Source organism: Oncorhynchus keta, chromosome 6, assembly GCF_023373465.1.
Source record: "Oncorhynchus keta strain PuntledgeMale-10-30-2019 chromosome 6, Oket_V2, whole genome shotgun sequence".
NCBI lineage: Eukaryota > Metazoa > Chordata > Actinopteri > Salmoniformes > Salmonidae > Oncorhynchus > Oncorhynchus keta.
In genome coordinates this window covers 10,501,023-10,527,792 of record NC_068426.1, presented here as the reverse complement: position 1 = coordinate 10,527,792, position 26,770 = coordinate 10,501,023, and the positions used below count along the sequence as shown (strand labels likewise).

Sequence of the window (26,770 nt, the reverse complement as noted above, 5' to 3'; positions counted from 1 at the left end):
CCCTAAGCAAGCTGGTCCTGTGGCTCTGTTCACAAACACAAACAGACCCCACAGAGCCCCAGGAAAGCAACACAATTAGACCCAACCAAATCATGAGAAAACAAAAAGATAATTACTTGACACATTGGAAAGAATTTACAATGAAATCTGAACAAACTAGAAAGCTATTTGGCCCTAAACAGAGAGTACACAGTGGCAGAATACCTGAACACTGTGAATGACCCAAAATGAAGGAAATATTTGACTATGTACAGACTCAGTGAGCATAGCCTTGCTATTGAGAAAGGCCGCCAAAGGCAGACTTGGCTCTCAGGAGAAGACAGGCTATGTGCACACTGCCCGCAAAATGAGGTGGAAACTGAGCTGCACTTCCTAACCTCCTGCCAAATGTATGACCAAATTAGAGACACATGGACTTCAGGAAACAGTAGAGGGAGCAGCCCCCTATCCACATCGACTGGACAGTAGTGGAGAAGGTGGAAAGTTTTAAGTCCCTCGGTGTACACATCACGGACAAACTGAAATGGTCCACCCACACAGACAGCGCCTCTTCAACCTCAGGAGGCTGAAGATATTTGGCTTGTCACCAAAAACACACAAACTTTTACAAATGCACAACCGAGAGCATCCTGTCGGGCAGTATCACCGCCTTGTACGGCAACTGCTCCGCCCACAACCGTAAGGCTCTCCAGAGGGTAGTTAGGTCTGCACAATGCATCACCGGGGGCGAACTACCTGCCCTCCAGGACACCTACACCACCCGATGTCACAGGAAGGCCAAAAAGATCATCAAGGACAACAACCACCCAAGCCACTTCCTGTTCACCCTGCTATCATCCAGAAGGCGAGGTCAGTACAGGTACATCAAAGCGGGGACCGAGAGACTGAAAAACAGCTTCTATCTCAAGGCCATCAGACTGTTAAACAGCCATCACTAACATTGTGTGGCTGCTGCCAACATACTGACTCATCTGTAGCCCCATTAATAATGAAAAATGTATGTAATAAATCTATCACTAGCCACTTCAAACAATGCCACTTTATATAATGTTTACATACCCTACATTACTCATCTCATATGTATATACTGTACTCTATACCATCTACTGCATCTTGCCTATGCCGTCCGCCCATCCATATATTTTAATGTACATATTCTTATTCATTCCCATACACTTGTGTGTATAAGGTAGTTGTTAAATTGTTAGATATGACTGCATGGTCGGAACTAGAAGTACAAGCATTTCGCTACACTCGCATTAACATCTGCTAAACATGTGTATGTGACAAATAAGATTTGATTTGATAAACATTTTACATTTCAATGGGGGGGTAAGGACGTCCCAAGGATCCCGTATAGCAAGGCCGTTTCGCCACGGGCCCAGACACAGGGGGACATCTGCTCGGGCTGACGCACAACGTGTCCCAAATACGTATTTTTTTGTTTTGTTGTTGTTGCCTGTTTGGGATTCCTTCTTGGATGGCCTGTAACAAAGATTGTATCTGTACTGGTTTGAGTCTATCAAATAAACAAGAACAACGTGGGGCTAAGTGAGAAAACAGCGTATAAATACGCATGTATATATATTTTTTACGGCTCATACTAGTGCACCCACACCACTGCAGCAAGCAGGCGAAACTCAGGTAACGTAACTAGCTAACGTTAGCTACACAGGGATAAAAGGTGCAGGATCGATAACTTGCTGAAAACAACCATCCCGAGACGTCCTCGTTGCACAGAGATAGTTAGTCGGTGGGCCATTCCCATATCGCACTCGAGGAACAGACGAGGTTCATCCGTGTCTACTTTATTCTCAAGAGGCCAATGGCGGGGAGCAAATGGAAACCTAGCGTAGCTAGCTAACGTCAAAAAGGTTATAGTAGAGGTTTCTCATGTTTGTTTACAATATAGGCCAACTAGGTCCTTGATAACGAGTACATGGGGAAGTGAAGTTGTAAGACGTTATACGTGTACGTTCAAGTTTCAGTTGCTGGTAGGAAAGTGACAGGTGTTGTTGTCGGTCCCTGTTCAGAGTTGAAGCTGGACTTGCCAACTAGCCACCGTTAGCAAGCTGCTATGATGATACTAAAGTTAGTGTCGTTGTGAGCTGTTTACCAAAAACGTGTTTAGCTGATCTAGCTCGGTCGAGATAGAAGCGGCTATCCAACATTCAGACATTACATTTACATTTAAGTCATTTAGCAGACGCTCTTATCCCGTTTGTGCCTTGCCATTTCAATTGAACCCTATCTATTTAAGTGAATTTAATTTGCTATTCTTATTATAGCTTGCTACAGTCAGGTCCATCGTCGATCCATTACACATCGATTGTCAACGAAATAGCAGTTATTGATTAGTCATTGCGCTCCAGATATCTGTATGTGTATATATAACGTCATATATATATATATATATAATATCAAGTTTCAGCCTGTCCTGAGTTAGCTAGCTAGCTCTCAAGCAAAACAGGTTTTAGTTAGCTATAGTTTTGACAGCTGATTTGCGTGTCTGCCAGGCGCCTACCTAGCTGGCCAAATCGATGTCGTCTGGACACCCGTTGCATTGCAACACTTGATCCCGCTGTGCTTGCTGGTACCCACTGGCACGTTTCTCTGATCCATTGGTGCTTTCACGACAACTGGGAACTCGGAAAAATACGAGGTCAAGTCATGAAGTAATTGATCTTCAGGTCGGAAAGTCAGAGCTATAGAAAGAGGCCCTAGTTCCCGAGTTGGCATTCCGAGTTGGATCACCGTTAGAAAAATGTTTTTCCCAGTCGGGGTTCGTTTTTCCGAGTTCCCTGTTGTCTTGAATGCACTGGAGTCGGAGATTAACGAGTTCCCAGCTGTTTTTAAATGAGAATTGTGTGTTCTTGCAGCACAAGTCTTGCCCAGTGGTATAGTGTTTAGTGCTTTTTTTTAGGTGAGGGAGCGCGTTTAAAGAATTTACCTAATATTGTCCTCTATCAAAGTTTGTACCGACAGATGTAAACAATTGAATAACCTATCATTATAAACAATGCATCCTTCAATTGCAACGTCTGCCTATGCCCACATACATTGTCTCATAAACATTTTAGTTTTTTAATATCCTCAAACACCAAGTTAGGCATAGGCCTCAAATATGCCATCATTATTCACGTTTTACCGGTGAAACGTTCAAACTTAATCTCCATGCCAATCATTTCATTGATCTCCATCAGTTTCACGGGAATATGCATTTAGATATTCTTGAATGACTGTTTCAAGAGAGAATTAGAGCAGATGGTTTTAACAAACTATTAGCCTTTCTTGTATCTTGTTTCAATCAATGCATATATCCTTGTCTCAGAGGATCCCGCAGGTGAAGAAGCCAGATGTGGAGGTTCTGGTCTGGCGTGGTTACACGTGGTTGTGAGGCCGGTTGGACATACTGCCAAATTCTCTAAAACGAAGTTGGAGGATAATTATTGTAGAGAAATTAACATTAAATTGTCTGGCAACAGCTCTAGTGGACAATACTGAATTCAGCATGCCAATTGCATGCTCCCTCGACCTGAGACATCTGTGGCATTGTGTTGTGTGACAAAACTGCACATTTTAGTGGCCTTTTATTGTCCCCAGCACAAGGTGCACCTGTGTAATGATCATGTCGTTTAATCAGCTTCTTGATATGCCACACCTGTCAGGTGGATGGATTATCTTGACAAAGGAGAAATGCTCAACATGGATGTAAACAAATTTGTGCAAAATATTTGAGATAAATACGCTTTTTGTGCGTATGTTACATTACTGGGATCTTTTATTTCAGTTCATGAAACATGGGACCAACACTTTATATTCTGCGTTTCTATTCTTGTTCAGTGTAGAACGGGACCTGCGTCTCAACCAATATCCAATGTAGGCTAGATATCCCAAACAGGGCTACAGCAACTTCCAGAGAGGGCTTTGCGGTGGCCACCTGGTTGGATGTCCTCAGCAGAACGGTGTCCCCATAACCAAGTGGTCACAAATCGTTCTGGGTTCCACTGCGCAAGAGGTGGTCCGTGGAGTTTTATGAGCATCAAGGCAGACCCACTGTGAATTAGGATTTATTTTTCTTAGTTTTGATTGGCCAAAGTGGTCAAGCATCCGACGGGCCTCCGCATCGCGCATATGTAGCCTATAGTTCTTAATCATTGTCGCCACCGCAGTAAGAGCACAGGGAAGATGCCAACATTATTGTTTTTCATGGAATTTTTGTGGTAGTATAATTTATCAGAATACATTTTCCGGAAATAGTTTTACCAGCTCCGTGTATTCTCCAATAGAAAACAGTGAAGGCAAGCCACTCCTCCACGCCCCGGCAGAACGACACCCCTAGTTTTGCCCCATTGTCAAATACAAGCTATGTTTCATAAAAGTTTTAGTTTTTTGTCATTTAGCCAGACAGGTTAGGCGCCAGTAATATTCTTTGCCAGGAAAATCATCTTGGATGCAAAACACTGTCAATCTCTGCTCATCTCTTCATACTCTGTGTAGGCTATGTCTTGCAAACACATCTAGGTTAGCTGTCATTTAATATTCTCTCATGTTGTTTTATTTTTTGTCTAGGTGGTGGGGCAATGTTTACACTGACATCCTCCTGACCAGTCCAACAGTTACCCAGGCCCCCCTCCCATTCCCCACCTCTACCCCCTTCCACAACCTTTCCACCCTTCACTATGAATGAGGCCAGCGTAGTCAGGGAAGGATGGCTCCACAAGAGAGGTAAGGACCCTCCATTTCTTATTATTCACAGCAAATGTAATATAATCACTTTCAAACACAATTTCAATAACATTGTCTGACAAAGCCATACATGTCTCGACACATTCTAATCCGAAGAATGTGCATTGTGCCTAACCTCAGAGACTAGGCTATGAGGGTTTTCGGGTGCTGTATACTCAAGCCCACTTGTTTCTATATGCAGGTGAGTACATCAAGACTTGGAGGCCGCGCTACTTCATCCTGAAGAGTGACGGCTCCTTCATCGGCTACAAAGAGAAGCCTGAGCTGTCCGACCAGAGCTTGCCCCCTCTCAACAATTTCTCAGTGGGAGGTGAGGGTCCCTCCTAGTGAAAACTATTGGTGATGATGTCACAGGGGACTCTGTGCAGTGTTGGTTCTGTAGCAGGGTTTACAGAGCAGGACCTGCTGTCCTCTCATCACCTCTGTACAGAACACTTAAATGGAGTGTTTTGATGTTTGCAGGCCTGGATGTTGCGTTGGGGATCTTCATAGTTCACACTTTGTAAATGAAACAACAGAGGTAAAAACAATGGATTGAGGCATTAAAACATTTGTAACGCTTGATTCCTCTTCTCTGTCTCCTCTTTCGTCCTAGAATGCCAGCTGATGAAAACGGAGCGGCCCAAGCCGAACACCTTCGTTATCCGCTGCCTTCAGTGGACCACTGTCATCGAGAGGACCTTCCACGTAGAAAGCAATGCAGAGAGGTGAGGAGGGGATATGGGTAAATTATGAGGTGTGAGAAGGGGCCAATGGAAAGGGTAGGTAGACAGTGGGGAGGAGGAATAACAGTAGTCAACAGGTGGAGGGAGGGATATGTTTCTGTCTGTGTCACGGACAAACTCTTCGTGGTTCAAAGGAATCCTACAAGCTCACTATGGTGTAGTAATTGCACATTGTGTGTGTGTGTGTGTGTGTGTGTGTGTCAAGAGAGGGGTGGATGCGTGCCATCCAAGCGGTGGCCAATGGGTTGAAGGTACGAGAGGAGGAGGAGCCCATGGACCTGTTTGGTTCTCCCAGCGACAGCAGCAGCATTGAGGAGATGGAGGTGGCCATGTCCAAGACCAACTCTAAAGTGGTGAGTGTGTGTGTGTGTGTGTGTAGCCATGTCCAAGACCAACTCTAAAGTGTGTGTGTGTGTAGCCATGTCTAAGACCAACTCTAAAGTAGTGTGTGTGTGTGTGTAGCCATGTCTAAGACCAACTCTAAAGTGTGTGTGTGTGTGTGTGTGTGTGTGTGTGTGTGTGTGTGTGTGTGTGTGTGTGTGTGTGTGTGTGTGTGCCATGTCCAAGACCAACTCTAAAGTGAGTGTGTGTGCAGTAACATATACTGTGCATATGACCGATACAAATGCTTACAAGGTAAAGGTAAGAGTCACACAAATACATGCTAATTGTTCTTCCACAATGGTTGAATCCTGGTTTGTTCCTGCGCAGGTGTGTGATTGATCTGTTTTGTGAAGTATCACACCATCATCACTACCACTGTCCATCCTTCCCATTGTGAATGTGTTTGGCTGGGCTGGGTCACCCAAGATAAGAGAGTTGATTGTCCAACTCTGTCTCTGTGTTGTCAGACGATGAGTGACTTTGACTACCTGAAGCTGCTGGGGAAGGGCACGTTTGGCAAGGTGATCCTGGTGAAGGAGAAAGCCACGGGGATGCACTACGCCATGAAGATCCTGCGCAAGGAGGTCATCATCGCTAAGGTAACGAAATAGGCCTAACCTATACCACTTTACAGTGGTGACTACTGGCCATCGGTTTGTTATTGGGGAATGACGATCCGTATCCATTAGGCCTGATCTGTAGTCTTAATAGTTCTTTATTGTGCATAGTATGTGGTATATTTTGTTTAATAAACTGGGTGGTTCGAGCACTGAATTCTGATTGGCTGACAGCCGTGGTATATTTATGTTATAAGCAAAGGATATTTTAATTGTTTCTAGTATTTTGTGTTTCTTAACGTTGTCTTAACACTTGCATCGCCGGGCTTCATCTCATACAAGGAGCCGCCAATGCGCAAATTTGTAATGTCCTGTGTTCTCTCATGTTTCCAGTAATACCTTCTGAACATACCCTGGTTTCAGTGACTTGTGAAGGAGGGAATCTATTTGACAATGACTGAGCCGTGATTCTTATGTATGTGTTGCTGTAAAAGGCTGACCCTCTGATCTGTGTGTCCAGGACGAGGTAGCGCACACGGTTACGGAGAGCAGAGTGTTACAGAACACCCGGCATCCCTTCCTCACGGTGAGTGCTCCGTGTTCCTCTCACCTCATTACATGTGCAGGTCCAGAACGGAACCCCCACACGTGTTGTATAGTCATGGGGAGCAGTGGTTGTAGCCCCGGACAAACTACCCTGATTCATCTCATTGATGATTAGTTGACAAGTTAAATCAGGTGTGCTTATCTGGGTTTACTACAGAAATGTGTACTATTGGTGGGACCGGAGGACTGGAGATGGGTTGTTGGTGGGACCGGAGATGGGTTGTTGGTGGGACCGGAGATGGGTTGTTGGGGGGACCGGAGATGGGTTGTTGGTGGGACCGGAGATGGGTTGTTGGGGGGACCAAAGGACTGGAGATGGGTTGTTGGGGGACTGGAGATGGGTTGTTGGGGGACTGGAGATGGGTTGTTGGGGGACCGGAGATGGGTTGTTGGTGGGACCGGAGATGGGTTGTTGGGGGGACCGGAGATGGGTTGTTGGGGGGGACCAGAGGACTGGAGATGGGTTGTTGGGGGGACTGGAGATGGGTTGTTGGGGGGACCGGAGGACTGAAGATGGGCTGTTGGGGGGACCGGAGGACTGGAGATGGGTTGTTGGGGGACCTGGAGGGGTTGTTGGGGGACTGAAGATGGGCTGTTGGGAGGACCGGAGGACTGGAGATGGGCTGTTGGGTGGACCGGAGGACTGGAGATGGGCTGTTGGGGGGACCGGAGGACTGGAGATGGGCTGTTGGGAGGACCGGAGGACTGGAGATGGGCTGTTGGGTGGACCGGAGGACTGGAGATGGGCTGTTGGGGGACCGGAGGACTGGAGATGGGCTGTTGGGGGGACCGGAGGACTGGAGATGGGTTGTTGGGGGGACCGGAGGACTGGAGATGGGCTGTTGATAGTAAAAGCTGTCATTTTTGTCCTGCCTTTTTTCATGAATTTGTATTTGTCATGCCTAGCCTATGACACGTCTCTATATTTTTGTTGTTAATCTTTACTTATCACAGTGTATTTTCTGGTACTTAAAGCAAATATCAGTGAACATCAGACGATAAAGAAACATCTGATCTAATAGGAGGACATTGATCAATTGTCTTCTTCCACCCTTCCAGACACTGAAATATGCTTTCCAGACTCATGACCGATTATGTTTTGTGATGGAATACGCCAACGGAGGAGAGGTGGGTGTCCCAATGTACACACAGATACACATGAACACACACACACAATTTTTCGATTGCTGTGACACTGGGATCCACATGGCCAAAACAATAATTAACAGATTGTAATTTCACATTGTTTTCACACTAAATGCAAATGATAAACACTTTTTTTGCAAAACAGTAGACACAAATCTCTATTACAAGACACTTTTTCAAAACAGTGCTATGGCAAAACCCAAAATGTGCACCCTTTGTGTCACCAGGATTAAGATGAGGGTGAATCTTACTCTGCACTTGTCTTTTCTTACTAGCACTGACTTTGCTGGTAGTTACTATGAATGTGATATGTGGTCGTCTCATCTAGCTATCTTAAAGGGCCAATGCAGATGTTTGTATTTCAATATCAAATCATTTCTGGGTAACAATTTAAGAATCTTACTGTGTTTTCAGTTAAAATGGTCAAAAAGAAGCAATTTCTGAACCACAAATTTAGTTAGGACTGTCTGGGAGTGGGGAGGGGAAAACTAGTTGTTATTGGCAGAGAAGTTTGAAACTCTCTTTCTAATTGGTCTATTAACTAATTTATTTATTACAGTTTTTCTCAGTCGCTTTGGTGCATTTTTCACATCATCCCTAACATGTGCAAAATAATAAGTGCATTTCTCAGAACAATTTGTACAAATTGCAACATACAATAGATATGTTTCTAAAGCTAGTCAGTCACTAAAAATCCTTAGTACATCTCTCAAAAGTAAATATTCATGCCAATGATCATGTCAGTGTCATCAGAATGATAAGTCATTGAGTCATTGTTCACGAACAAGGTCGTCAAAATGTTTAGGCATGTTGTCAATGTAACTGTGTACTTTGACAGTATTACCTGATGTAAACTTAGGCTACAGTTTGGATGACAGCTACTGTATTGAAAATGCACAAGGCTGCACTTCTATGGCATATATCAATTTCAACAGTACTATGTACATATTACTGTATGTGGGTTATTGATTGAAAGAGACTAGACAACCCAAGGGGCACAAAGGAAAAAAAACTAAATTAGAAAGAAACACAGGAAACCACCCCTAAGGCACAACTTTGCCCGCAGCACTGTTGTGCTGTCTCTACACATCCAGACATTCCTGTCTGTCGGCCCACATATTCTCATCCACATCACACCGGATATTTTCCCTTCCAATGCAACGTGGAAAGAATCTTTTGGAATGCCTTATCCATCCTCTGCAGGCGTCTACTGTGATGTCCTCACATGCTGCATCCATTGCAGCCAGCAGGGTCATCTGTGTGTGTGGCTGACGATCGTACACCTTCCACCTCCATGCTGAAAATAACTCCTCAATTTGCTTAAGGAATGGTGAATAAGGTGGGAGGAATTCTATGAGCATCCTCGGGTGGGTCACAAACCATTGCCTTATGATTGATCGATGGAAACTCACATTATCACAAATGACCACATACTTTGGCAAATCCTCTCTAAAAAGACCCCTCTCATCATCAGGGATGAGAGCCCTGTAGAGAGTCTCTAAAAAGTTGAGTAAATGCTGGGTGTTGTATGGCCCTATAAGAGGGATATGGGTTAGGACACCATGCTCCGAAATAGCAGCACACATGGTGATATTTCCTCCCCGTTGGCCTGGCAAATCCACAGTAGCTCTGTGACCGATGATATTCCGACCCCGTCTTCTGCATGTGGGAGGGTTAACTTGATTCCAACTCCATTATACGCTATATCCCAGAACACACAGTTGAATTAGTTTTGGTAAGGAAGAGTGACATAACATGTTGCATATTGCATGTTCCTTCCACAGCAATGGAAATGTGTGCAGTTTATGCTTACTGTACTATGTATCTCTATAAAATGTTGCTGTAAAGTAGTTCCATAGATATGTTTTACCTGTACATACTGGTACCGTAGCTCCTTAACTCTGTCCTCATTCCTTTGGAATGGTACACGGTACAGCTGTTTCATACTCATCTGGTTTCTATGCAGCAACCTGTCGATGGTTGAGATGTTAACCGTATGGATGTTTTCAAAGACATCGTTGTCTTCTATAATGGTCCTTTGTATTTCCCTGAGTCTCATGGCATTGTTTGCTCGGACCATGGTGCAAATAGCCTCCTCCTGTTGAGGTGTGAAAAGGCGTCCTCTGCCACCGGTTTGAGGTAATCTTGCAGTCCTATGTGGGGAAAATAGACAAAAACTATGCGAACACACATTTTACTGTAAAACATACAGGTGGGTGCATGTAAGGTGCAGTATGTATCTGTATAGAGTATATTTCTGTATGCTGTGAAATACAAGTGGACTACTGTAATATGAAGCATTGTAGGAAGTATACAGTATACTGCTTATATACAGTAACAGTGCACTGTACATTGGTGGACATACCTGTTCTCTCTTCAAAACGTTTGAACTATTGAGGACACGGTTGATCTCCCAATATTCGACTGCACCCTTCGACCCGCCTCAGCCATTGTAAGGCCATGATTGACAACATGGTCTACAATAGTGGCCCTTATGTCATCAGATATGCGCCTAAATCAAATCAAATCAAATGTATTAATATAGCCCTTCGTACATCAGCTGATATCTCAAAGTGCTGTACAGAAACCCAGCCTAAAACCCCAAACAGCAAGCAATGCAGGTGTAGAAGCACGGTGGCTAGGAAAAACTCCCTAGAAAGGCCAAAACCTAGGAAGAAACCTAGAGAGGAACCAGGCTATGAGGGATGGCCAGTCCTCTTCTGGCTGTGCCGGGTGGAGCCTATGTTCTCTCCTGCCTCTTCCTCTGTTTTGCCTTCCACCATGCATCCTTGCTCCTCTTCTTCCTCCTCCTCTTGGCTGTTGACCCTGTTCATTTCCTGGTCCATCCATTATTGGAAAATTGCAACTCTGTGTTGTGGTCTGTCTATGTATACTTGCCAATTGATTCTTCATGAGATGCATTTTTGAGAAATTTAGACAACTGGTTGATTGTTGGTTGAACTAACACTTTACATTCCTTCATGAGTGAGGGTCAATTTCACCTGCATGATTCATCAATTCACGTTTTTGTACAAAAGGTCTAATATAAATGTGTAAAACTATGCTTGACAGTTTTTGACAAATAGTTCAACAATTTTGCATGTAATGGCTTATTCAAGGAACTAATGCCTAGATGTTTTGAGGGGTAAGACTATTCAACAGAACCATCTACTACATTTTGATCAACATGACCAATTGATAATGTGGAAAAAAGCTGACACTTGTACATTATCAATTGCAATTTGCTCTAAAGGAATAAGACATTGCTTTAATGATGTGCACAAGTGACTAGATGATTTGGAATTTGTACAAGTAGTATCAAGAATTGCACTTTTGATCTAAGAAACGCACCAAAGCGACTGAGAAAAACTAATGGTGACGTCACCATGGAAAGCCAAAACTCCATCCCACCAAAACAGGCTGAAATGTCAGGAGTTTTTTTTCAAACCGCTCTCACACATAAAGGGCATTATCTTCTTTTTGACAATGTTACATTATTATTTCAACCTCGGTGTATATAAAACACAGTAAAATAATGTTTTTTTGCTACACTTGTCCTTTTAAGATGAACACACTAACTAACTAACTAAGTCTCTCTGGATAAGAGCGTCTGCTAAATGACTCAAATCTAAATGGTGACATGAACCTTCTCATTCAATTAAATACTATACCGTTTTGAATGGATTTGGCTAATTTTGTAAAAGGTATTTTTTTTAAATTGTGGTGTAACTAAGTGTTATATCAAAACATCTCAAATCAATCCTTTTTTTCCCCCACTCTCTCTTTTCCTCTCTTCTTCCCTCTAAGCTCTTCTTCCACCTGTCTCGGGATCGTGTGTTCACGGAAGACCGGGCCCGTTTCTATGGCGCTGAGATCGTATCTGCGTTGGAGTACCTCCACTCTCGTGACGTGGTGTACAGGGACCTGAAGGTAGGCACCGTGAAGATTCTGTCCTGCTTTCATATTCATCTAAGGACTTGGGTTTTCCTGAACCGAGTGACACACATTCTGCCTTCATATTTCAGTCATGTGATTTTCCTAAATGGTGATAATAATGGTGCCAAACGCCCAGCCTAGACACAGTCCTCTCCTCACTGGAGACGAGTTAAATTCCCCGCTCCAACTATTCAAACTGGCTGTCGTTCTCTTTATAATGTTAGAACTGTCTCAATAATGTTTTGAAACTCTGTTTCATCCATCTCGCTGCATCTTCTCAGCTGGAGAATCTAATGCTGGACAATGACGGACATGTTAAAATCACAGACTTTGGGCTGTGTAAGGAGGGCATCACGGACGGTGCCACCATGAAGACCTTCTGCGGCACCCCGGAGTACCTGGCGCCGGAGGTGAGGGCCCGCTGCCGGGCATGGCTAGTGGCACAAGCACATGCTACACAGTTGTCATACAACCTTAGCTGTGTTCATTAAGCACCAAACGTAAGAAAACACAAACTAATAGGGAATAACTTTTTCAATTTCCCGTTGCAAAATGTCTTCTCTTTTTGTAGCAGTACAAATGCAGGAAGTAAGACAAGGAGAGAGACCATTTTAGACTCACTGTGGTGTTCCTGGAAGAACTACTTGTTTTTATTGGGGCCATTTATTACTTTAAGATGAGTTGGCTTGATAATCTGATAATCCATTGTTTTTATGTTTTATGTTAATGCAGTGAGTATTTAGGTAGAAAGATACCTCATACTGTATGCTAATTTTATCAATCGATTGCCTCTGGAACATTCCTTTTGAAGAACCCATAAAGTGGCAGTTTGAAGTGACTCAAATCCAATCTGGTCAATTGCAAATTGTTGTTTAGACAGACAAAAAAAATCTGATTTTGAGCATTAAGACCTGCACTGTGAACAAAGCTCCTTCCCTCCCTCCCTGCCCGTCCAGGTGCTGGAGGACAATGACTACGGCCGGGCAGTGGACTGGTGGGGCCTGGGCGTGGTCATGTACGAGATGATGTGCGGTCGGCTGCCCTTCTACAATCAAGACCACGAGCGGCTTTTTGAGCTCATCCTCATGGAGGAGATCCGATTCCCCAAGAACCTGGCCCCAGAGGGCAGGGCCCTGCTCAGCGGCCTGCTCAAAAAGGATCCCAAGCAAAGGTACGTGGTGCTTGGGGGGGGTGGGAGGTGTGACCGTTTGACCGGCCTGGTCAGGGAGGACCCCATTTGTGTTTGGCTGGGTATTTGCTCAAGTCCTTACAAGGAAAAAGGCTATTTCTACAAAGTTTTTAGAGTTAAGGTTAGGGGTTAAAGGTTAGGGTTTGGTTTTGGGGTTAGTGAAAGGGTTAGGAAATCAATTGTGTGTCCCCACAAGGTTAGTTAAAGGATAGAAACAAGCCCTGGGTTTATGCTCAGTTTGTTTTCTTTTCCTCGGCACACTGGTGCTCCCAAATAAAAATTCCAGGTCTTCCAGCAAAACATTCAGTAGCATATGCAACCAAAATGATCACTATTTCGAGCTCTGACAAAAAAAAATGTGAGATGCTCTTCTTCAGAAAAGCAGTGCACCAAACATGAGATGCTCTTCTTCAGAAAAGCAGTGCACCAAAAGTATGAGCGCACCATTTGAAGCAACCTCTGATTTGTGTTATTGACAGGTTAGGGGGAGGACCGGATGATGCCAAAGAAGTGATGTCCCACAAGTTCTTCACCTCCATCAACTGGCAGGACGTGGTAGATAGAAAGGTGAGTGACTGGAGGCTGATAGCCTAGCGCTACAGTCAATAAATGGTGGCATTCCAGGTCTTTGATTTAAAAAAAAAAAAAAGTATGACCATTATTTAACTAGACATGTCAGTTAAGAACAAATTCTTATTTACAATGACGGACTACCGGGGGTTAACTGCCTCGTTCAGGGGCAGAACTTTTACCTTGTCAGCTCTGGGATTCGATCCAGCAACCTTTCGGTTACTGGCCCAACGCTCTAACCACTAGGCTACCTGCCGCAGTTTTTGCAGTCATGCTGGGAGGATCAGATATCACAATGGGCTAGTTCCACGTTGACTGCCATCTGACTGATCCCTGAATGACCTTGCATCATAAATAAGTAAAGTAAGTAGTCTGTTTCTGTAGCGCGAGGAAGCTTGAAATACAAGTACGCCCCCTGGACAGGACACTAGTCTATCGCAGGGCCTTACACCCTAATCCCTCTTGATGCTGAGTGCCAAGCAGACCTTTTGCCAATCAATCACTGCTTGCTCTCTCCCTCCTCAGCTGACTCCGCCCTTCAAGCCTCAGGTGACGTCAGAGACTGATACACGTTACTTCGACGACGAGTTCACGGCACAGACCATCACCGTCACGCCTCCAGACAAGTGTGAGTTCATGTGTGTGCCTGTTGGTGTGTGTGTGACACAATATGCCACCAAGCATGCTTTTAGAGGTGATGTTGACTGAGTGTTTTCTTCGTGTTCTAGATACCAACCTGGACTGTGGCATCCCCAACCAGCCAGCACACTTCCCCCAGTTCTCTTACTCTGCCAGCATACGAGAGTGACCCTGTCTTTACCATACACACTGAAGATATGCATAGCGCATCAGTTCACACTCTCATCCACCACACACACACACACACACACACACACACACACACACACACACACACACACACACACACACACACACACACACACTTTCTTGTAAAAAAAAAGACTGCAAGCTTGAGACTCCACAGGCCAATGGATCTCTGGTCACAGCGGGGATTTAAGTGCCTAGTCTTGCAGCCATCTTGTCTGCTCAAACCCCGTCTACACTACAGTCACGCACAACAGCAGCCTGTGAACTGCACAGGACCTCAGTCAATACCTCACGTCGTCAACATCAGCAGCAGTAGCATATCATCCAGGACACTACTGCTCCTCACTGGAAGGTCTAGTACAGGGCTGCCCATCCCTCTTCCTGGAGATCTACCGTCCTGTGGGTTTTCAGTTCAACCCTCTTCCTGGAGATCTACCGTCCTGTGGGTTTTCAGTTCAACCCTCTTCCTGGAGATCTACCGTCCTGTGGGTTTTCAGTTCAACCCTCTTCCTGGAGATCTACCGTCCTGTGGGTTTTCAGTTCAACCCTCTTCCTGGAGGTTTTCAGTTCAACCCTCTTCCTGGAGATCTACCGTCCTGTGGGTTTTCAGTTCAACCCTCTTCCTGGAGATCTACCGTCCTGTGGGTTTTCAGTTCAACCCTCTTCCTGGAGATCTACCGTCCTGTGGGTTTTCAGTTCAACCCTAATTTAAAACACCTGATTCTACTAATTAGCTGCTCAACAAGACCTTAACTAGCTGAATCAGAACGGCTAAATTAGGGTTGGACTGAACCTGCAGGACAGTAGATCTCCAGGAAGAGGGTTGGGCAGCACTGGTCTAGTACCTATAGGTGGTCCTATAGAACACTACTGCTCCTCACAGGGAGGACTAGTACCTATAGGTGGTCCTATAGAACACTACTGCTCCTCACAGGGAGGACTAGGACCTATAGGTGGTCCTATAGAACACTACTGCTCCTCACAGGGAGGTCTAGTACCTATAGGTGGTCCTATAGAACACTACTGCTCCTCACAGGGAGGACTAGGACCTATAGGTGGTCCTATAGGACACTACTGCTCCTCACAGGGAGGACTAGGACCTATAGGTGGTCCTATAGGACACTACTGCTCCTCACAGGGAGGACTAGGACCTATAGGTGGTCCTATAGGACACTACTGCTCCTCACAGGGAGGACTAGTACCTATAGGTGATCCTATAGGACACTACTGCTCCTCACAGGGAGGACTAGTACCTATAGGTGGTCCTATAGGACACTACTGCTCCTCACAGGGAGGACTAGGACCTATAGGTGGTCCTATAGGACACTACTGCTCCTCACAGGGAGGACTAGTACCTATAGGTGGTCCTATAGGACACTACTGCTCCTCACAGGGAGGACTAGGACCTATAGGTGGTCCTATAGGACACTACTGCTCCTCACAGGGAGGACTAGGACCTATAGGTGGTCCTATAGGACACTACTGCTCCTCACAGGGAGGACTAGGACCTATAGGTGGTCCTATAGGACACTACTGCTCCTCACAGGGAGGACTAGGACCTATAGGTGGTCCTATAGGACACTACTGCTCCTCACAGGGAGGACTAGGACCTATAGGTGGTCCTATAGGACACTACTGCTCCTCACAGGGAGGACTAGTACCTATAGGTGATCCTATAGGACACTACTGCTCCTCACAGGGAGGACTAGGACCTATAGGTGGTCCTATAGGACACTACTGCTCCTCACAGGGAGGACTAGTACCTATAGGTGGTCCTATAGGACACTACTGCTCCTCACAGGGAGGACTAGTACCTATAGGTGGTCCTATAGGACACTACTGCTCCTCACAGGGAGGACTAGGACCTATAGGTGGTCCTATAGGACACTACTGCTCCTCACAGGGAGGACTAGTACCTATAGGTGGTCCTATAGGACACTACTGCTCCTCACAGGGAGGACTAGGACCTATAGGTGGTCCTATAGAACACTACTGCTCCTCACAGGGAGGACTAGTACCTATAGGTGGTCCTATAGGACACTACTGCTCCTCACAGGGAGGACTAGGACCTATAGGTGGTCCTATAGGACACTACTGCTCCTCACAGGGAGGACTAGGACCTATAGGTGGTCCTATAGAACACTACTGCTCCTCACAGGGAGGACTAGGACCTATAGGTGGTCCTATAGGACACTACTGCTCCTCACAGGGAGGACTAGGACCTATAGGTGGTCCTATAGGACACTACTGCTCCTCACAGGGAGGACTAGTACCTATAGGTGGTCCTATAGGACACTACTGCTCCTCACAGGGAGGACTAGGACCTATAGGTGGTCCTATAGGACACTACTGCTCCTCACAGGGAGGACTAGGACCTATAGGTGGTCCTATAGGACACTACTGCTCCTCACAGGGAGGACTAGGACCTATAGGTGGTCCTATAGGACACTACTGCTCCTCTGATTTGGATGGAATTGAGACACTGATCTCTTACACTCAGTTTTCTTTCTTTCTTGTTCTCGCTCTCTCATTTTCGTTCTGTGTCTGTCGCTCCCTCTTTTCCCCTCTCTGTACCCCCTCGTCCTTCTCACGCTAACCCACTCACTCACACTGCTGGGTAGAAGAAAAAAAAACACTGAAGTGATTCTTGTTTTCACAAATGAGAAAGAAAAGTTTTCTCTCACTCTCTCATTGTTACAGTTTATAAGGAGTCATATTTCTGTGATTTATCCAAGTGCTCTTTTCTGTAACTAGCTGTTACCAATAGTGTTGAAGTGGTCCTACTGGAGGGGGGCAGGGCGGTCGTGGTAAACTATGAAGCTGTTTCTCTGTCAATGTGTTTGTGTGCTTGGAGAAAAGGTGGGACAACCAAAACTGAATGTCTGCATTTTGTGTTTGTATGTGTGCGTATGTCATTTTGTGTTTGTATGTGTGCGTATGTCATTTTGTGTTTGTATGTGTGCGTATGTCATTTTGTGTTTGTATGTGTGCGTATGTCATTTTGTGTTTGTATGTGTGCGTATGTCAGTGAAGTCGTGTGAGCGCTCAAATGTAAGCGACCTTGACGTGCATTGGTATCAGTAGAATAATTGGCGACATCACACAACAGAGTTTTTCCGACTCGGAGCTCAAAAACCTACTCTGTATTTCCAAAAACCGCGATGCAGGAGGGAGTACTACTTTAACTGCAATTCAGTGAAATGAACTAGTATTGAGTTTTTTTTGACTGGGATCGTTGTGAACAGAACACAAAGTTGCTACAGAGAAAATGTATGAATGAATTACTGTACAAGGTGTGTAGGTACGGATTTGTAAATCCTGTTTTTAGTTCAGGACTTGTCTCAACACATCTGGTCTTTGATCGAGACGCACCAGGCATGTGATTTACAACGGTCGACTAGCACTTAGTTACTTAAGCAGACCTCTTTTTACTCGAATTATGAGATTTGTATGTTTTATTCTTGTTATTTTGTTGCTTCGTTTTCCTTTTTCAAATGTCATAAACGTCTGCTGTACTATCAAAAATGTCCGCACAGGTGGTGTTGAGTGGATCAGTGACGGGGCTCCGTTCTGGCCACAACATCAGGTGTGTGTTGAATGTAGTGATCACGCCTGCTCCTCTTCGTATGCTGTCTGACTGCTGACAGTCACTGGTCAACGAGATCCAGGTTTTTCTCTGTCCTGATAGTCATGTGAGCCTTGTGTCCATTGTGTGCCGTTTGGAAATTGTTTCTGAGACTTAACTATTATTGTTTTTTTGTTTTTGTCTTGTTCTGTTGTTTTCCACCTCACTGTTTCCCTGACCCCTTTTGAAGACATAGCTACTCATTCAACATACATAAATGTTTAATTCAATGAAATATTATTTCAATTTAAATTGTGTGTATTTGTGTTTTGTGAGACAGCTGTGTGCTTGTATGTCTGCGCATGCTTGCATTTGTACTGTATTGCCTATATACACATTCATGCTATAATGTAATCATGAAGTGCTTTAATAGGCTAGTCAAAGATTTTATCACCTCCACCCTAATCCCACTACAATTTGCATACCACCCCAACAGATCCACGGACGACAGAATCGCCATTGCGATGCACGTTGCCCTATCCCACCTGGACAAGAGAAATATCTACAGTACCAGTCAAATGTTTGGACACACCTACTCATTCAAGGGTTTTTATTTATTTCACTACTTTTAGAAAAATAGTGAAGTCATCAAAACCTATGAAATAACACATGGAATCATGTAGTAACCAAAAAAGTGTTAAATCGAAATATATTTGAGATTCTTCAAAGTAGCCACCCTTTGCCTTGACAGCTTTGCAAGCTTGGCATTCTCTCAACCAGCTTCACCTGGAATGCTTTTCCAACAGTCTTGAAGGAGTTCCCACATATTCTGAGCACTTGTTGGCTGCTTTTCCTTCACTCTGCGGTCCAACTCATCCCAAACCATCTCAATTGGGTTGAGGTTGGGTGATTGTGGAAGCCAGGTCATCTTATGCAGCCCTCCATCACTCTTCTTCTAGGTCAAATAGCCCTTACACAACCTGGAGGTGTGTTGGGTCATTGTCCTGTTGAAAAACAAATGATAGGATGGCGTATCGCTGCAGAATGCTGTGATAGCCATGCTGGTTAAGTGTGCCTTGAATTATGCCTTGAATTCTAAATAAATCACTGACAGTGTCACCAGCAAAGCACCCCCACAACATCACACCTCCTCCTCCATGCTTCACGGTGGGAACCACACATGCAGAGATCATCTGTTCACCTACTCTGTGGCTCACAAAGACATGGCGTTGGAAAAAAATCTAAAATTTGACTAGAGGCCACCAAAAAGAAGAAAAGAATTGCAATTGCTCGTGTTTCTTGGCCAAAGCATGTCTTTTCTTCTTATTGGTGGCCTTTAGTCATGTTTTCATTGTAGCAAATCAACCATGAAGGTCTGATTCACGCAGTCTCCTCTGAACAGTTGATGTTGAGATATTTCTGTTACTTGAACTCTGTGGAGCATTTATTTGTGCTGCAATTTCTGAGGCTGGTAACTCTCTAATGAACTTATTCTCTGCAGCAGAGGTAGCTCTGGGTCTTCCTTTCCTGTGGTGGTCCTCATGAGAGCCAGTTTCATCATAGCGCTTGATGGTTTTTGCAACTGCACTTGAAGAAACTTTCAAAGTTCTTGATATTTTCTGGGTTGACTGACCTTCATGTCTTAAAGTAATGATGGACTGGTGTTTCTTTTTGCTTATTTAAGCTGTTCTTGCCATAATATGAGTTTGGTCTTTTACCAAATAGGGCTACTTTCTGTATACCACCCCTACCTTGTCACAACACAACTGATTGGCTCATATGTATCAAGAAAAGAAATTCCACAAATTAACTTTTAACAAGGCACACCTGTTATTTCAAATGTATTCCAGGTGACTAACTCATGAAGCTGGTTGAGAGAATGCCAAGTGTGTGCAAAGCTGTAGTCAAGGCAAAGGGTGGCTACTTTGAAGAATCTCGTATTAAATATATTTAGATTTGTTTAGCACTTTTCTGGTTACTACATGATTCCATGTGTGTTATTTTATAGTTTTGATGTCTTCACCACTATTCTACAATGTAGAACCCTGGAATGAGTAGGTGCCCAAACTTTTGACTGGTACCGTATGTAAGACTGTTGTTCATTGACTACAGCTTAGCCTTCAACACCATAGTGCCCTCCAAGCTCATCACTAAGCTCTGGGTCCTGGGTCTGACTCCCTCCCTGTGCAACTGGGACCAGGGGCCTTGTTTTATCAGTCATGCGTAGGCACAAATCTGTGCGTAAATCATGAGTAGTTTAATTTCCACACAAAGTGTAAGATTTATCAATATGAATGTTTTCTTGAGTGTGTGGTGGAATAAGGCAACTGCTTGTCAAGCGTAGTCCGAATGGGAAAAATACAGTGCATTTGGAAAGTATTCAGACCCCTTGACTTTTTTCACATTTTGTTACATTACAGCTGTATTCTAAAATAGATTAAATATTCCCCCTCCCCCCCTCATTAATCTACACATAATACCCCATAATCACAAAGCAAAAACAGGTTTTTAGAAATATTTGCTAATTTATTCAAAATAAAATAAACCTATTTACATAAGTATTCAGACCCTTTGCTATGAGATTCGAAATTGATTTCAAGTGCATACTATTTCCATTTATCATCCTTGAGATGTTTCTACAACTTGATTGGATTCCATCTGTGGCAAATTCAAATGATTGGACATGATTTGGAAAGGCACACACCTGTCTATATAAGGTCTCACAGTTGACAGTGCATGTCAGAGCAAAAACCAAGCGATGATGTCAAGGTACAGTATGTAGAGTGCCAAGACAGGATTGTGTCGAGGTACAGATCTGGGGAAGGGTACCAAAACATTTCTGCAGCATTGAAGGTCCCCAAGAACACAGTGGCCTCCATCATTGTTAAATGAAAGAAGTTTGGAACCACCAAGACTCTTCCTAGAGCTGGCCGCCTGGCCAAACTGAGCAATCTGGGGAGAAGGGCCTTGGTCAGGGAGGTGACCACCAACCCAATCATTCTGACAGAGCTCCAGAGTTCCTCTGTGGAGATGGGAGAAACTTCCAGAAGGACAACCATCTCTGCAGCACTCCACCAATCAGGCTTTTATGGTAGAGTGGCCAGACAGAAGCCACTCCTCGGTAAAAGGCACATGACCACCTGCTTGGAGTTTGCCAAAAGGCAACTAAAGACTCAGACCATGAGAAACAAGATTCTCTGGTCTGATGAAACCAAGATCAAACTCTTTGGACTGAATGCCAAGCATCACGTCTTAAGGAAACCTGGCATCATCCCTACAGTGAAGCGCGTTGGCAGCATCATGCTGTGGGCATGTTTTTCTGTGGCAGGGACTGTGAGACTAGTCAGGATTGGGGGAAGATGAACATGGAAAAGTACAGCGAGATCCTTGATGAAAACCTGCTCCAGAGCACTCAGGACCTCAGACTGGGGCGAAGGTTCACCTTCCAACACGACAATGACCCTAAGCACACAGCCAAGACAACGCAGATGTAACTTTAGGACAAGTCTTTGAATGTCCTTGAGTGGCCAAGCCAGAGCCCCGACTTGAACCCAATCGAATATCTCTAGAGAGACCTGAAAATAGCTCCAGTTGCAGAGAAGATTGAGAGAAACTCCCCACATACAGGTGTGCCAAGCTTGTAGCATCATACCCAAGAAGACTCGAGGCTGTAATCACTGCCAAAGGTGCTTCAACAAAGTACTGACTAAAGGGTCTGAATACTTATGTAAATGTGATATTTCAGTTTTTATATTTAATGCATTTGCAAAAAAAATCTAATCCTGTTTTTGCTTTGTTATTATAGGATATTGTGTGTAGATTGATGAGGGAAAAAAACAATTGAATCCATTTTAGAGTAAGGATGTAACATAACAAAGTGTGAAATAAATAATTCAATCATTTTTCGATTTCATTGTATTTCCATTGTGAATTCAAGCAACCTATCTTGACAGACTATATCATATAATTTGACCACATTGGTGCATTTGTTACAATAATAATCCACGTAAAGTACAGTCATCTGTTAAATTAGAGACCTGTAGGAAAGTGAAACCATTGTAGACATACTATAAAAACTGAGATGATGGGAAATTGAATGAGAGATGGTTGATCTTGGTCTATTGGAAGATTTGGCATGCTTCATTTAGCAGAGAGCGCGGTTTTAGAGACAGGTTTGTTTTTTATAGGCGGGACTATTTTTTGCAGAAAGTACAGATTGGCTCCTCAGATATTGTTTCTCAAAACCAATCTCATAATATTTGCGAGGACTTAAAACCTACTTTAAGAAGGCAAACGCATGCCATTTAGGTGCACATCCATGTGCTATCCACCCTGGGGGTTTTGGTAATGGACACTTCTGGTATTTGGTATATTATTAGGACCCCATTAGCTGTTGCGAAAGAGGCAGCTTCTCTTCCTGGAGAAAACATGACATAATACAGAACAGTAATAGACAAGAACAGCTCAAGGACAGAATTACATACATTTTAAAATGACCCACACAGCCTACATATCAACACATATTGTACACTCAAAATATCTAGGTCAAATAGGGGAGAGGCGTTGTGCCGTGAGCTGTTGCTTTATCTGTTTTTTAAAACCAGATTTGCTCATTTGAGCAATATGAGATGGGAAAGGAATTCCATGCAATAGTGGTTATATATAGTACTGTACTCTTTCTTGAATTTGTTCTGGATTTGGGGACTGTGAAAAGATTCCCGGTGGCATGTCTGCTGAGGTAAGTGTGTGTGTCAGAGCTGTGTGTAAGTTGACTATGGAAACTATTTGGAATTTTCAACACAATGTTTCTTATAAAATGAAGAAGTGATGCAGTCAGTCTCTCCTCAACTCTTAGCCAAAAGAGACTGGCATGGATAGAATTTATATTAGGCTTCTGATTACAATGAAGAGCAAGACGTGCTGCTCTGATCTGGAACAGCTGCAGCTTAACTAGGTCTTTCTTTGCAGCACTGGACCACATGACCACAGGACAATAATCAAGATAAGACCAAACTAGTGTCTGCAGCACTTGCTTTTTGAAGTGTTGTGTATTCCCCATGGGCTGTAAAAGGGATGAATTTGACCCTATATGGTTTCAAATTAAAATAGCTACGGCCATGCACGAGCACTAAGGCTGAGAACAATTAGTATGTATCAATGATGATCTCCTACCAGTGTGTGTATAATGATGGTAGGATTGTTTGATAAATAACACTTTTTATATGCATAAGAACATTCTAAATTTCGTTCGTAAGTTATAGTTTTTACACAATATTGATAAATGAGGCCCCCAGACTTCCTGGCAGGCCGACCCCAGGTGCTGAAGGTAGGCAACAACACCTCTACCACACTGATCCTCAACATGGGGGCCCAACAGGGATACGTGCTTAGCCCCCTCCTGTACTCCCTGTTCACCCATGACTGTATGATCACACACGTCTCCAACTCAATCACCAAGTTTACTGAAGACACTACAGTGTTAGGCCTGATTACCAACAATGACGAGACAGCCTACAGGGAGGAGGTGAGTGCCTTGGGAAAGTGGTGCCAGGAAAATAACCTCTCCATCAACATCAATAAAACGAAGGAGCTGATCATAGACTACAGGAGACAGCAGAGAGAGCACATCCACATCGACGGGGCCTTAGTGGACAGGGTCAAAAGCTTCAAGTTCCTCATCGGGCACATCACTGAGGACCTCAAATCAAAACTTATTGGTCACATACATGTGATTAGCAGATGTTACTGCGGGTGTAGCGAAATGCTTGTGCTTCTAGCTCTGACAGTGCAGTAATATCTAACAAGTAATATCTAACAAATTACACAACATATACCCAATACACACACATCTAAGTAGGAATGAATTAAGACTATATACATACGGACGAGTGATGTCAGAGTAGAACAGACTAAGGTAATAATAATAGTACAGTAGAATAGTATAGAAAACAGTATATACATATGAGATGAGTAATACCAGATATGTAAACATTAAGTGAATGAGGTACAGTAGAATAGTATAGAATACAGTATATACATATGAGATGAGTAATGCCAGATATGTAAACATTATTAAGTGAATGAGATACAGTAGAATAGTATAGAATACAGTATATACATATGAGATGAGTAAAGCAAGATATGTAAACATTAAGTGAATGAGGTACAGTAGAATAGTATAGAATACAGTATATACATATGAGATGAGTAATGCCAGATATGTAAACATTAAGTGAATGAGATACAGTAGAATAGTATAGAATACAGTATATACAGTTGAAGTCGGAGGTTTACATACACTTAGGTTGGAGTCATTAAAACTAGTTTTTCAACCACTCCACACATTTCTTGTTAACAAACTATAGTTTTGGCAAGTCGGTTAGGACATCTACTTTGTGCATGACACAAGTCATTTTTCAAACAATTGTTTACAGACAGATTATTTAACTTGTAATGTTCCAGTGGGTCAGAAGTTTACATACACTAAGTTGACTGTGCCTTTAAACAGCTTGGAAAATTCCAGAAAATGATGTCATGGCTTTAGAAGCACTGATATGCTAATTGACATCATTTGAGTCAATTGGAGGTGTTCCTGTGGATGTATTTCAAGGCCTACCTTCAAACTCAGTGGCTCTTTCCTTGACATCATGGGAAAACCAAAAGAAATCAGCCAAGACCGCAGAAAAAAAAATATAGACCTCCACAAGTCTGGTTCATCCTTGGGGGCAATTTCAAAACGCCTGAGGGTAACACGTTCATCTGTACAAACAACTGTACGCAAGTATAAACACCATGGGCCCACACAGCTGTCATACCGCTCAGGAATGAGACGCGTTCTGTCTCCTAGAGAAGAACATACTTTGGTGCGAAAAGTGCAAATCAATCCCAGAACAACAGCATCAACCTTGGAAGATGCTGGAGGAAACAGGTACAAAAGTATCTATATCTACAGTAAAACGAGTTCTATATCGACATAACCTGAAAGGCCGCCCAGCAAGGAAGAAGCCATTGCTCCAAAACCGCCATAAAAAAGCCAGACTACGGTTTGCAACTGTACATGGGGGCAAAGATCGTACTTTTTGGAGAAATGTCCTCTGGTCTGATGATACAAAAATAGAACTGTTTGGCCATAATGACCATCATTATGTTTGGAAGAAAAAGTGGGAGGCTTGCAAGCTGAAGAACACCATCCCAACTGTGAAGCACGGGGTTGGCAGCATCATGTTGTGGGGGTGCTTTGCTGCAGGAGGGACTGGTGCACTTCACAAAATAGATGGCATCATGAGGGAGGGAAATGATGTGGATATATTGAAGCAGCATCTCAAGACATCAGTCAGGAAGTTAAAGCTTGGTCGCAAATGGGTCTTCCAAATGGACAAAATACCCCAAGCATACTTCCAAAGTTGTGGCAAAATGGCTTAAGGACAACAAAGTCAAGGTATGGGAGTGGCCATCACAAAGCCCTGACCTCAATCCCATAGAAAATTTGTGGGCAGAACTGAAAAAGTGTGTGCCTACAAACCTGACTCGGTTACACCAACTCTGTCAGGAAGAATGGGCCAAAATTCACCCAACTTATTGTGGGAAGCTTGTGGAAAACATGTGTTAACATTGCCAAAGCAAGTCAGGTAGATAATATACAAAAGTGATATTATCATTCTGACATTTCACATTCTTAATATAAAGTGGTGATCCTAACTCATTCCTAAAACAGGGAATTTCTGATAGGATTAAATGTCAGGTATTGTGAAAAACTGAGTTTAAATGTATTTGGCTAAGGTGTATGTAAACTTCTGACTTCAACTTGTGAGATGAGTCCCTTCACACCGACAGTGTGGTGAAGGAGGGGCAACAGCAGCTCTTCAACCTCTGAGGCTGAAGAAATTTGGATTGGCCACCCGAGCCATGGTCTGTTCACCCCACTACCATCTAGAAGACGGAGACAGTACAGGTGCATCAAAGCTGGGACAGACAGACTGATAAACAGCTTCTATCACCAGACCATCAGACTGTTCAACAGCCACCACTAGACTGCCTCTGCCTAGTGCCCTGCCTTCTGCCCAGTACCCTACTCTTCCCCTGACACTGTCACCAGCCGGCTACCACCGGGTACTCTACCCTGCAACATAGGGTCTGCAGCTCTATGTCCATAGTAACTGAACACGGGTCACTTTAATAATGTTTCCATGCTATTTATATATCTACTGCTGTCCTAAATGTTTTCTTTTTTCTTGTCTTTTTTATTAGAGTGTGTTTATTGACATTTACTGCATTGGTTGATATGAACTAGGAACATAAGCATTTTGCTGCTCTGTTTTTTACTGCGAGAGGACACGTTAGAGAGTAATGTCCCCTGATCTGTCCTGTTAGAGAGAAATGTCCTTAATGAGGACACGGGGAGGATTGCTACACTGCCTCCTCCAAACAGGAAGTCACGTCCACGTGCTTTGACTACTCAGTCCCCTCAAATGTCCAGACCCTACACTCCAATTGCCCCACTTCCGCCATCCCACTT

At 43.8% G+C, this 26,770-nt stretch overlaps 1 protein-coding gene across 4 annotated transcripts; it reads left to right on the top strand.

The window, feature by feature from the left end:
* The first annotated feature begins 1,406 nt into the window (after positions 1 to 1,406).
* On the top strand, positions 1,407 to 15,487 carry LOC118385730 (RAC-beta serine/threonine-protein kinase-like). 4 transcript variants are annotated; one of them, XR_008138865.1, is made up of 15 exons: positions 1,417 to 1,644; positions 4,573 to 4,728; positions 4,931 to 5,059; positions 5,345 to 5,456; positions 5,680 to 5,827; positions 6,326 to 6,457; positions 6,936 to 7,001; positions 8,081 to 8,149; positions 11,975 to 12,097; positions 12,385 to 12,513; positions 13,060 to 13,274; positions 13,772 to 13,859; positions 14,388 to 14,490; positions 14,591 to 15,249; positions 15,320 to 15,487. XR_008138865.1 is itself a non-coding variant. In XM_052520590.1 (14 exons), the coding sequence occupies exons 2-14, from the start codon at positions 4,683 to 4,685 to the stop codon at positions 14,668 to 14,670; spliced, it is 1,440 nt and encodes a 479-aa protein (XP_052376550.1). In that variant the 5' UTR covers positions 1,407 to 1,551; positions 4,573 to 4,682; the 3' UTR covers positions 14,671 to 15,487. The 4 variants fall into 4 exon arrangements, 3 of the variants coding, with proteins under 3 accessions (XP_052376550.1, XP_052376549.1, XP_052376551.1); XM_052520590.1 differs by having other exon boundaries at positions 1,407 to 1,551; positions 14,591 to 15,487; XM_052520589.1 differs by having other exon boundaries at positions 14,591 to 15,487.
* Positions 15,488 to 26,770: the final 11,283 nt, after the last annotated feature.

What these genes read in the sequence shown, in the direction of transcription:
- LOC118385730 (XM_052520590.1), top strand. Translation starts at nt 4,683, where the DNA reads ATGAATGAGGCCAGCGTAGTCAGGGAAGGATGGCTCCACAAGAGAG. An exon ending in CAACAATTTCTCAGTGGGAG is followed by an intron (nt 5,060 to 5,344) that starts GTGAGGGTCCCT and finishes CTTTCGTCCTAG; the next exon opens with AATGCCAGCTGATGAAAACG. An exon ending in AGGAGGTCATCATCGCTAAG is followed by an intron (nt 6,458 to 6,935) that starts GTAACGAAATAG and finishes CTGTGTGTCCAG; the next exon opens with GACGAGGTAGCGCACACGGT.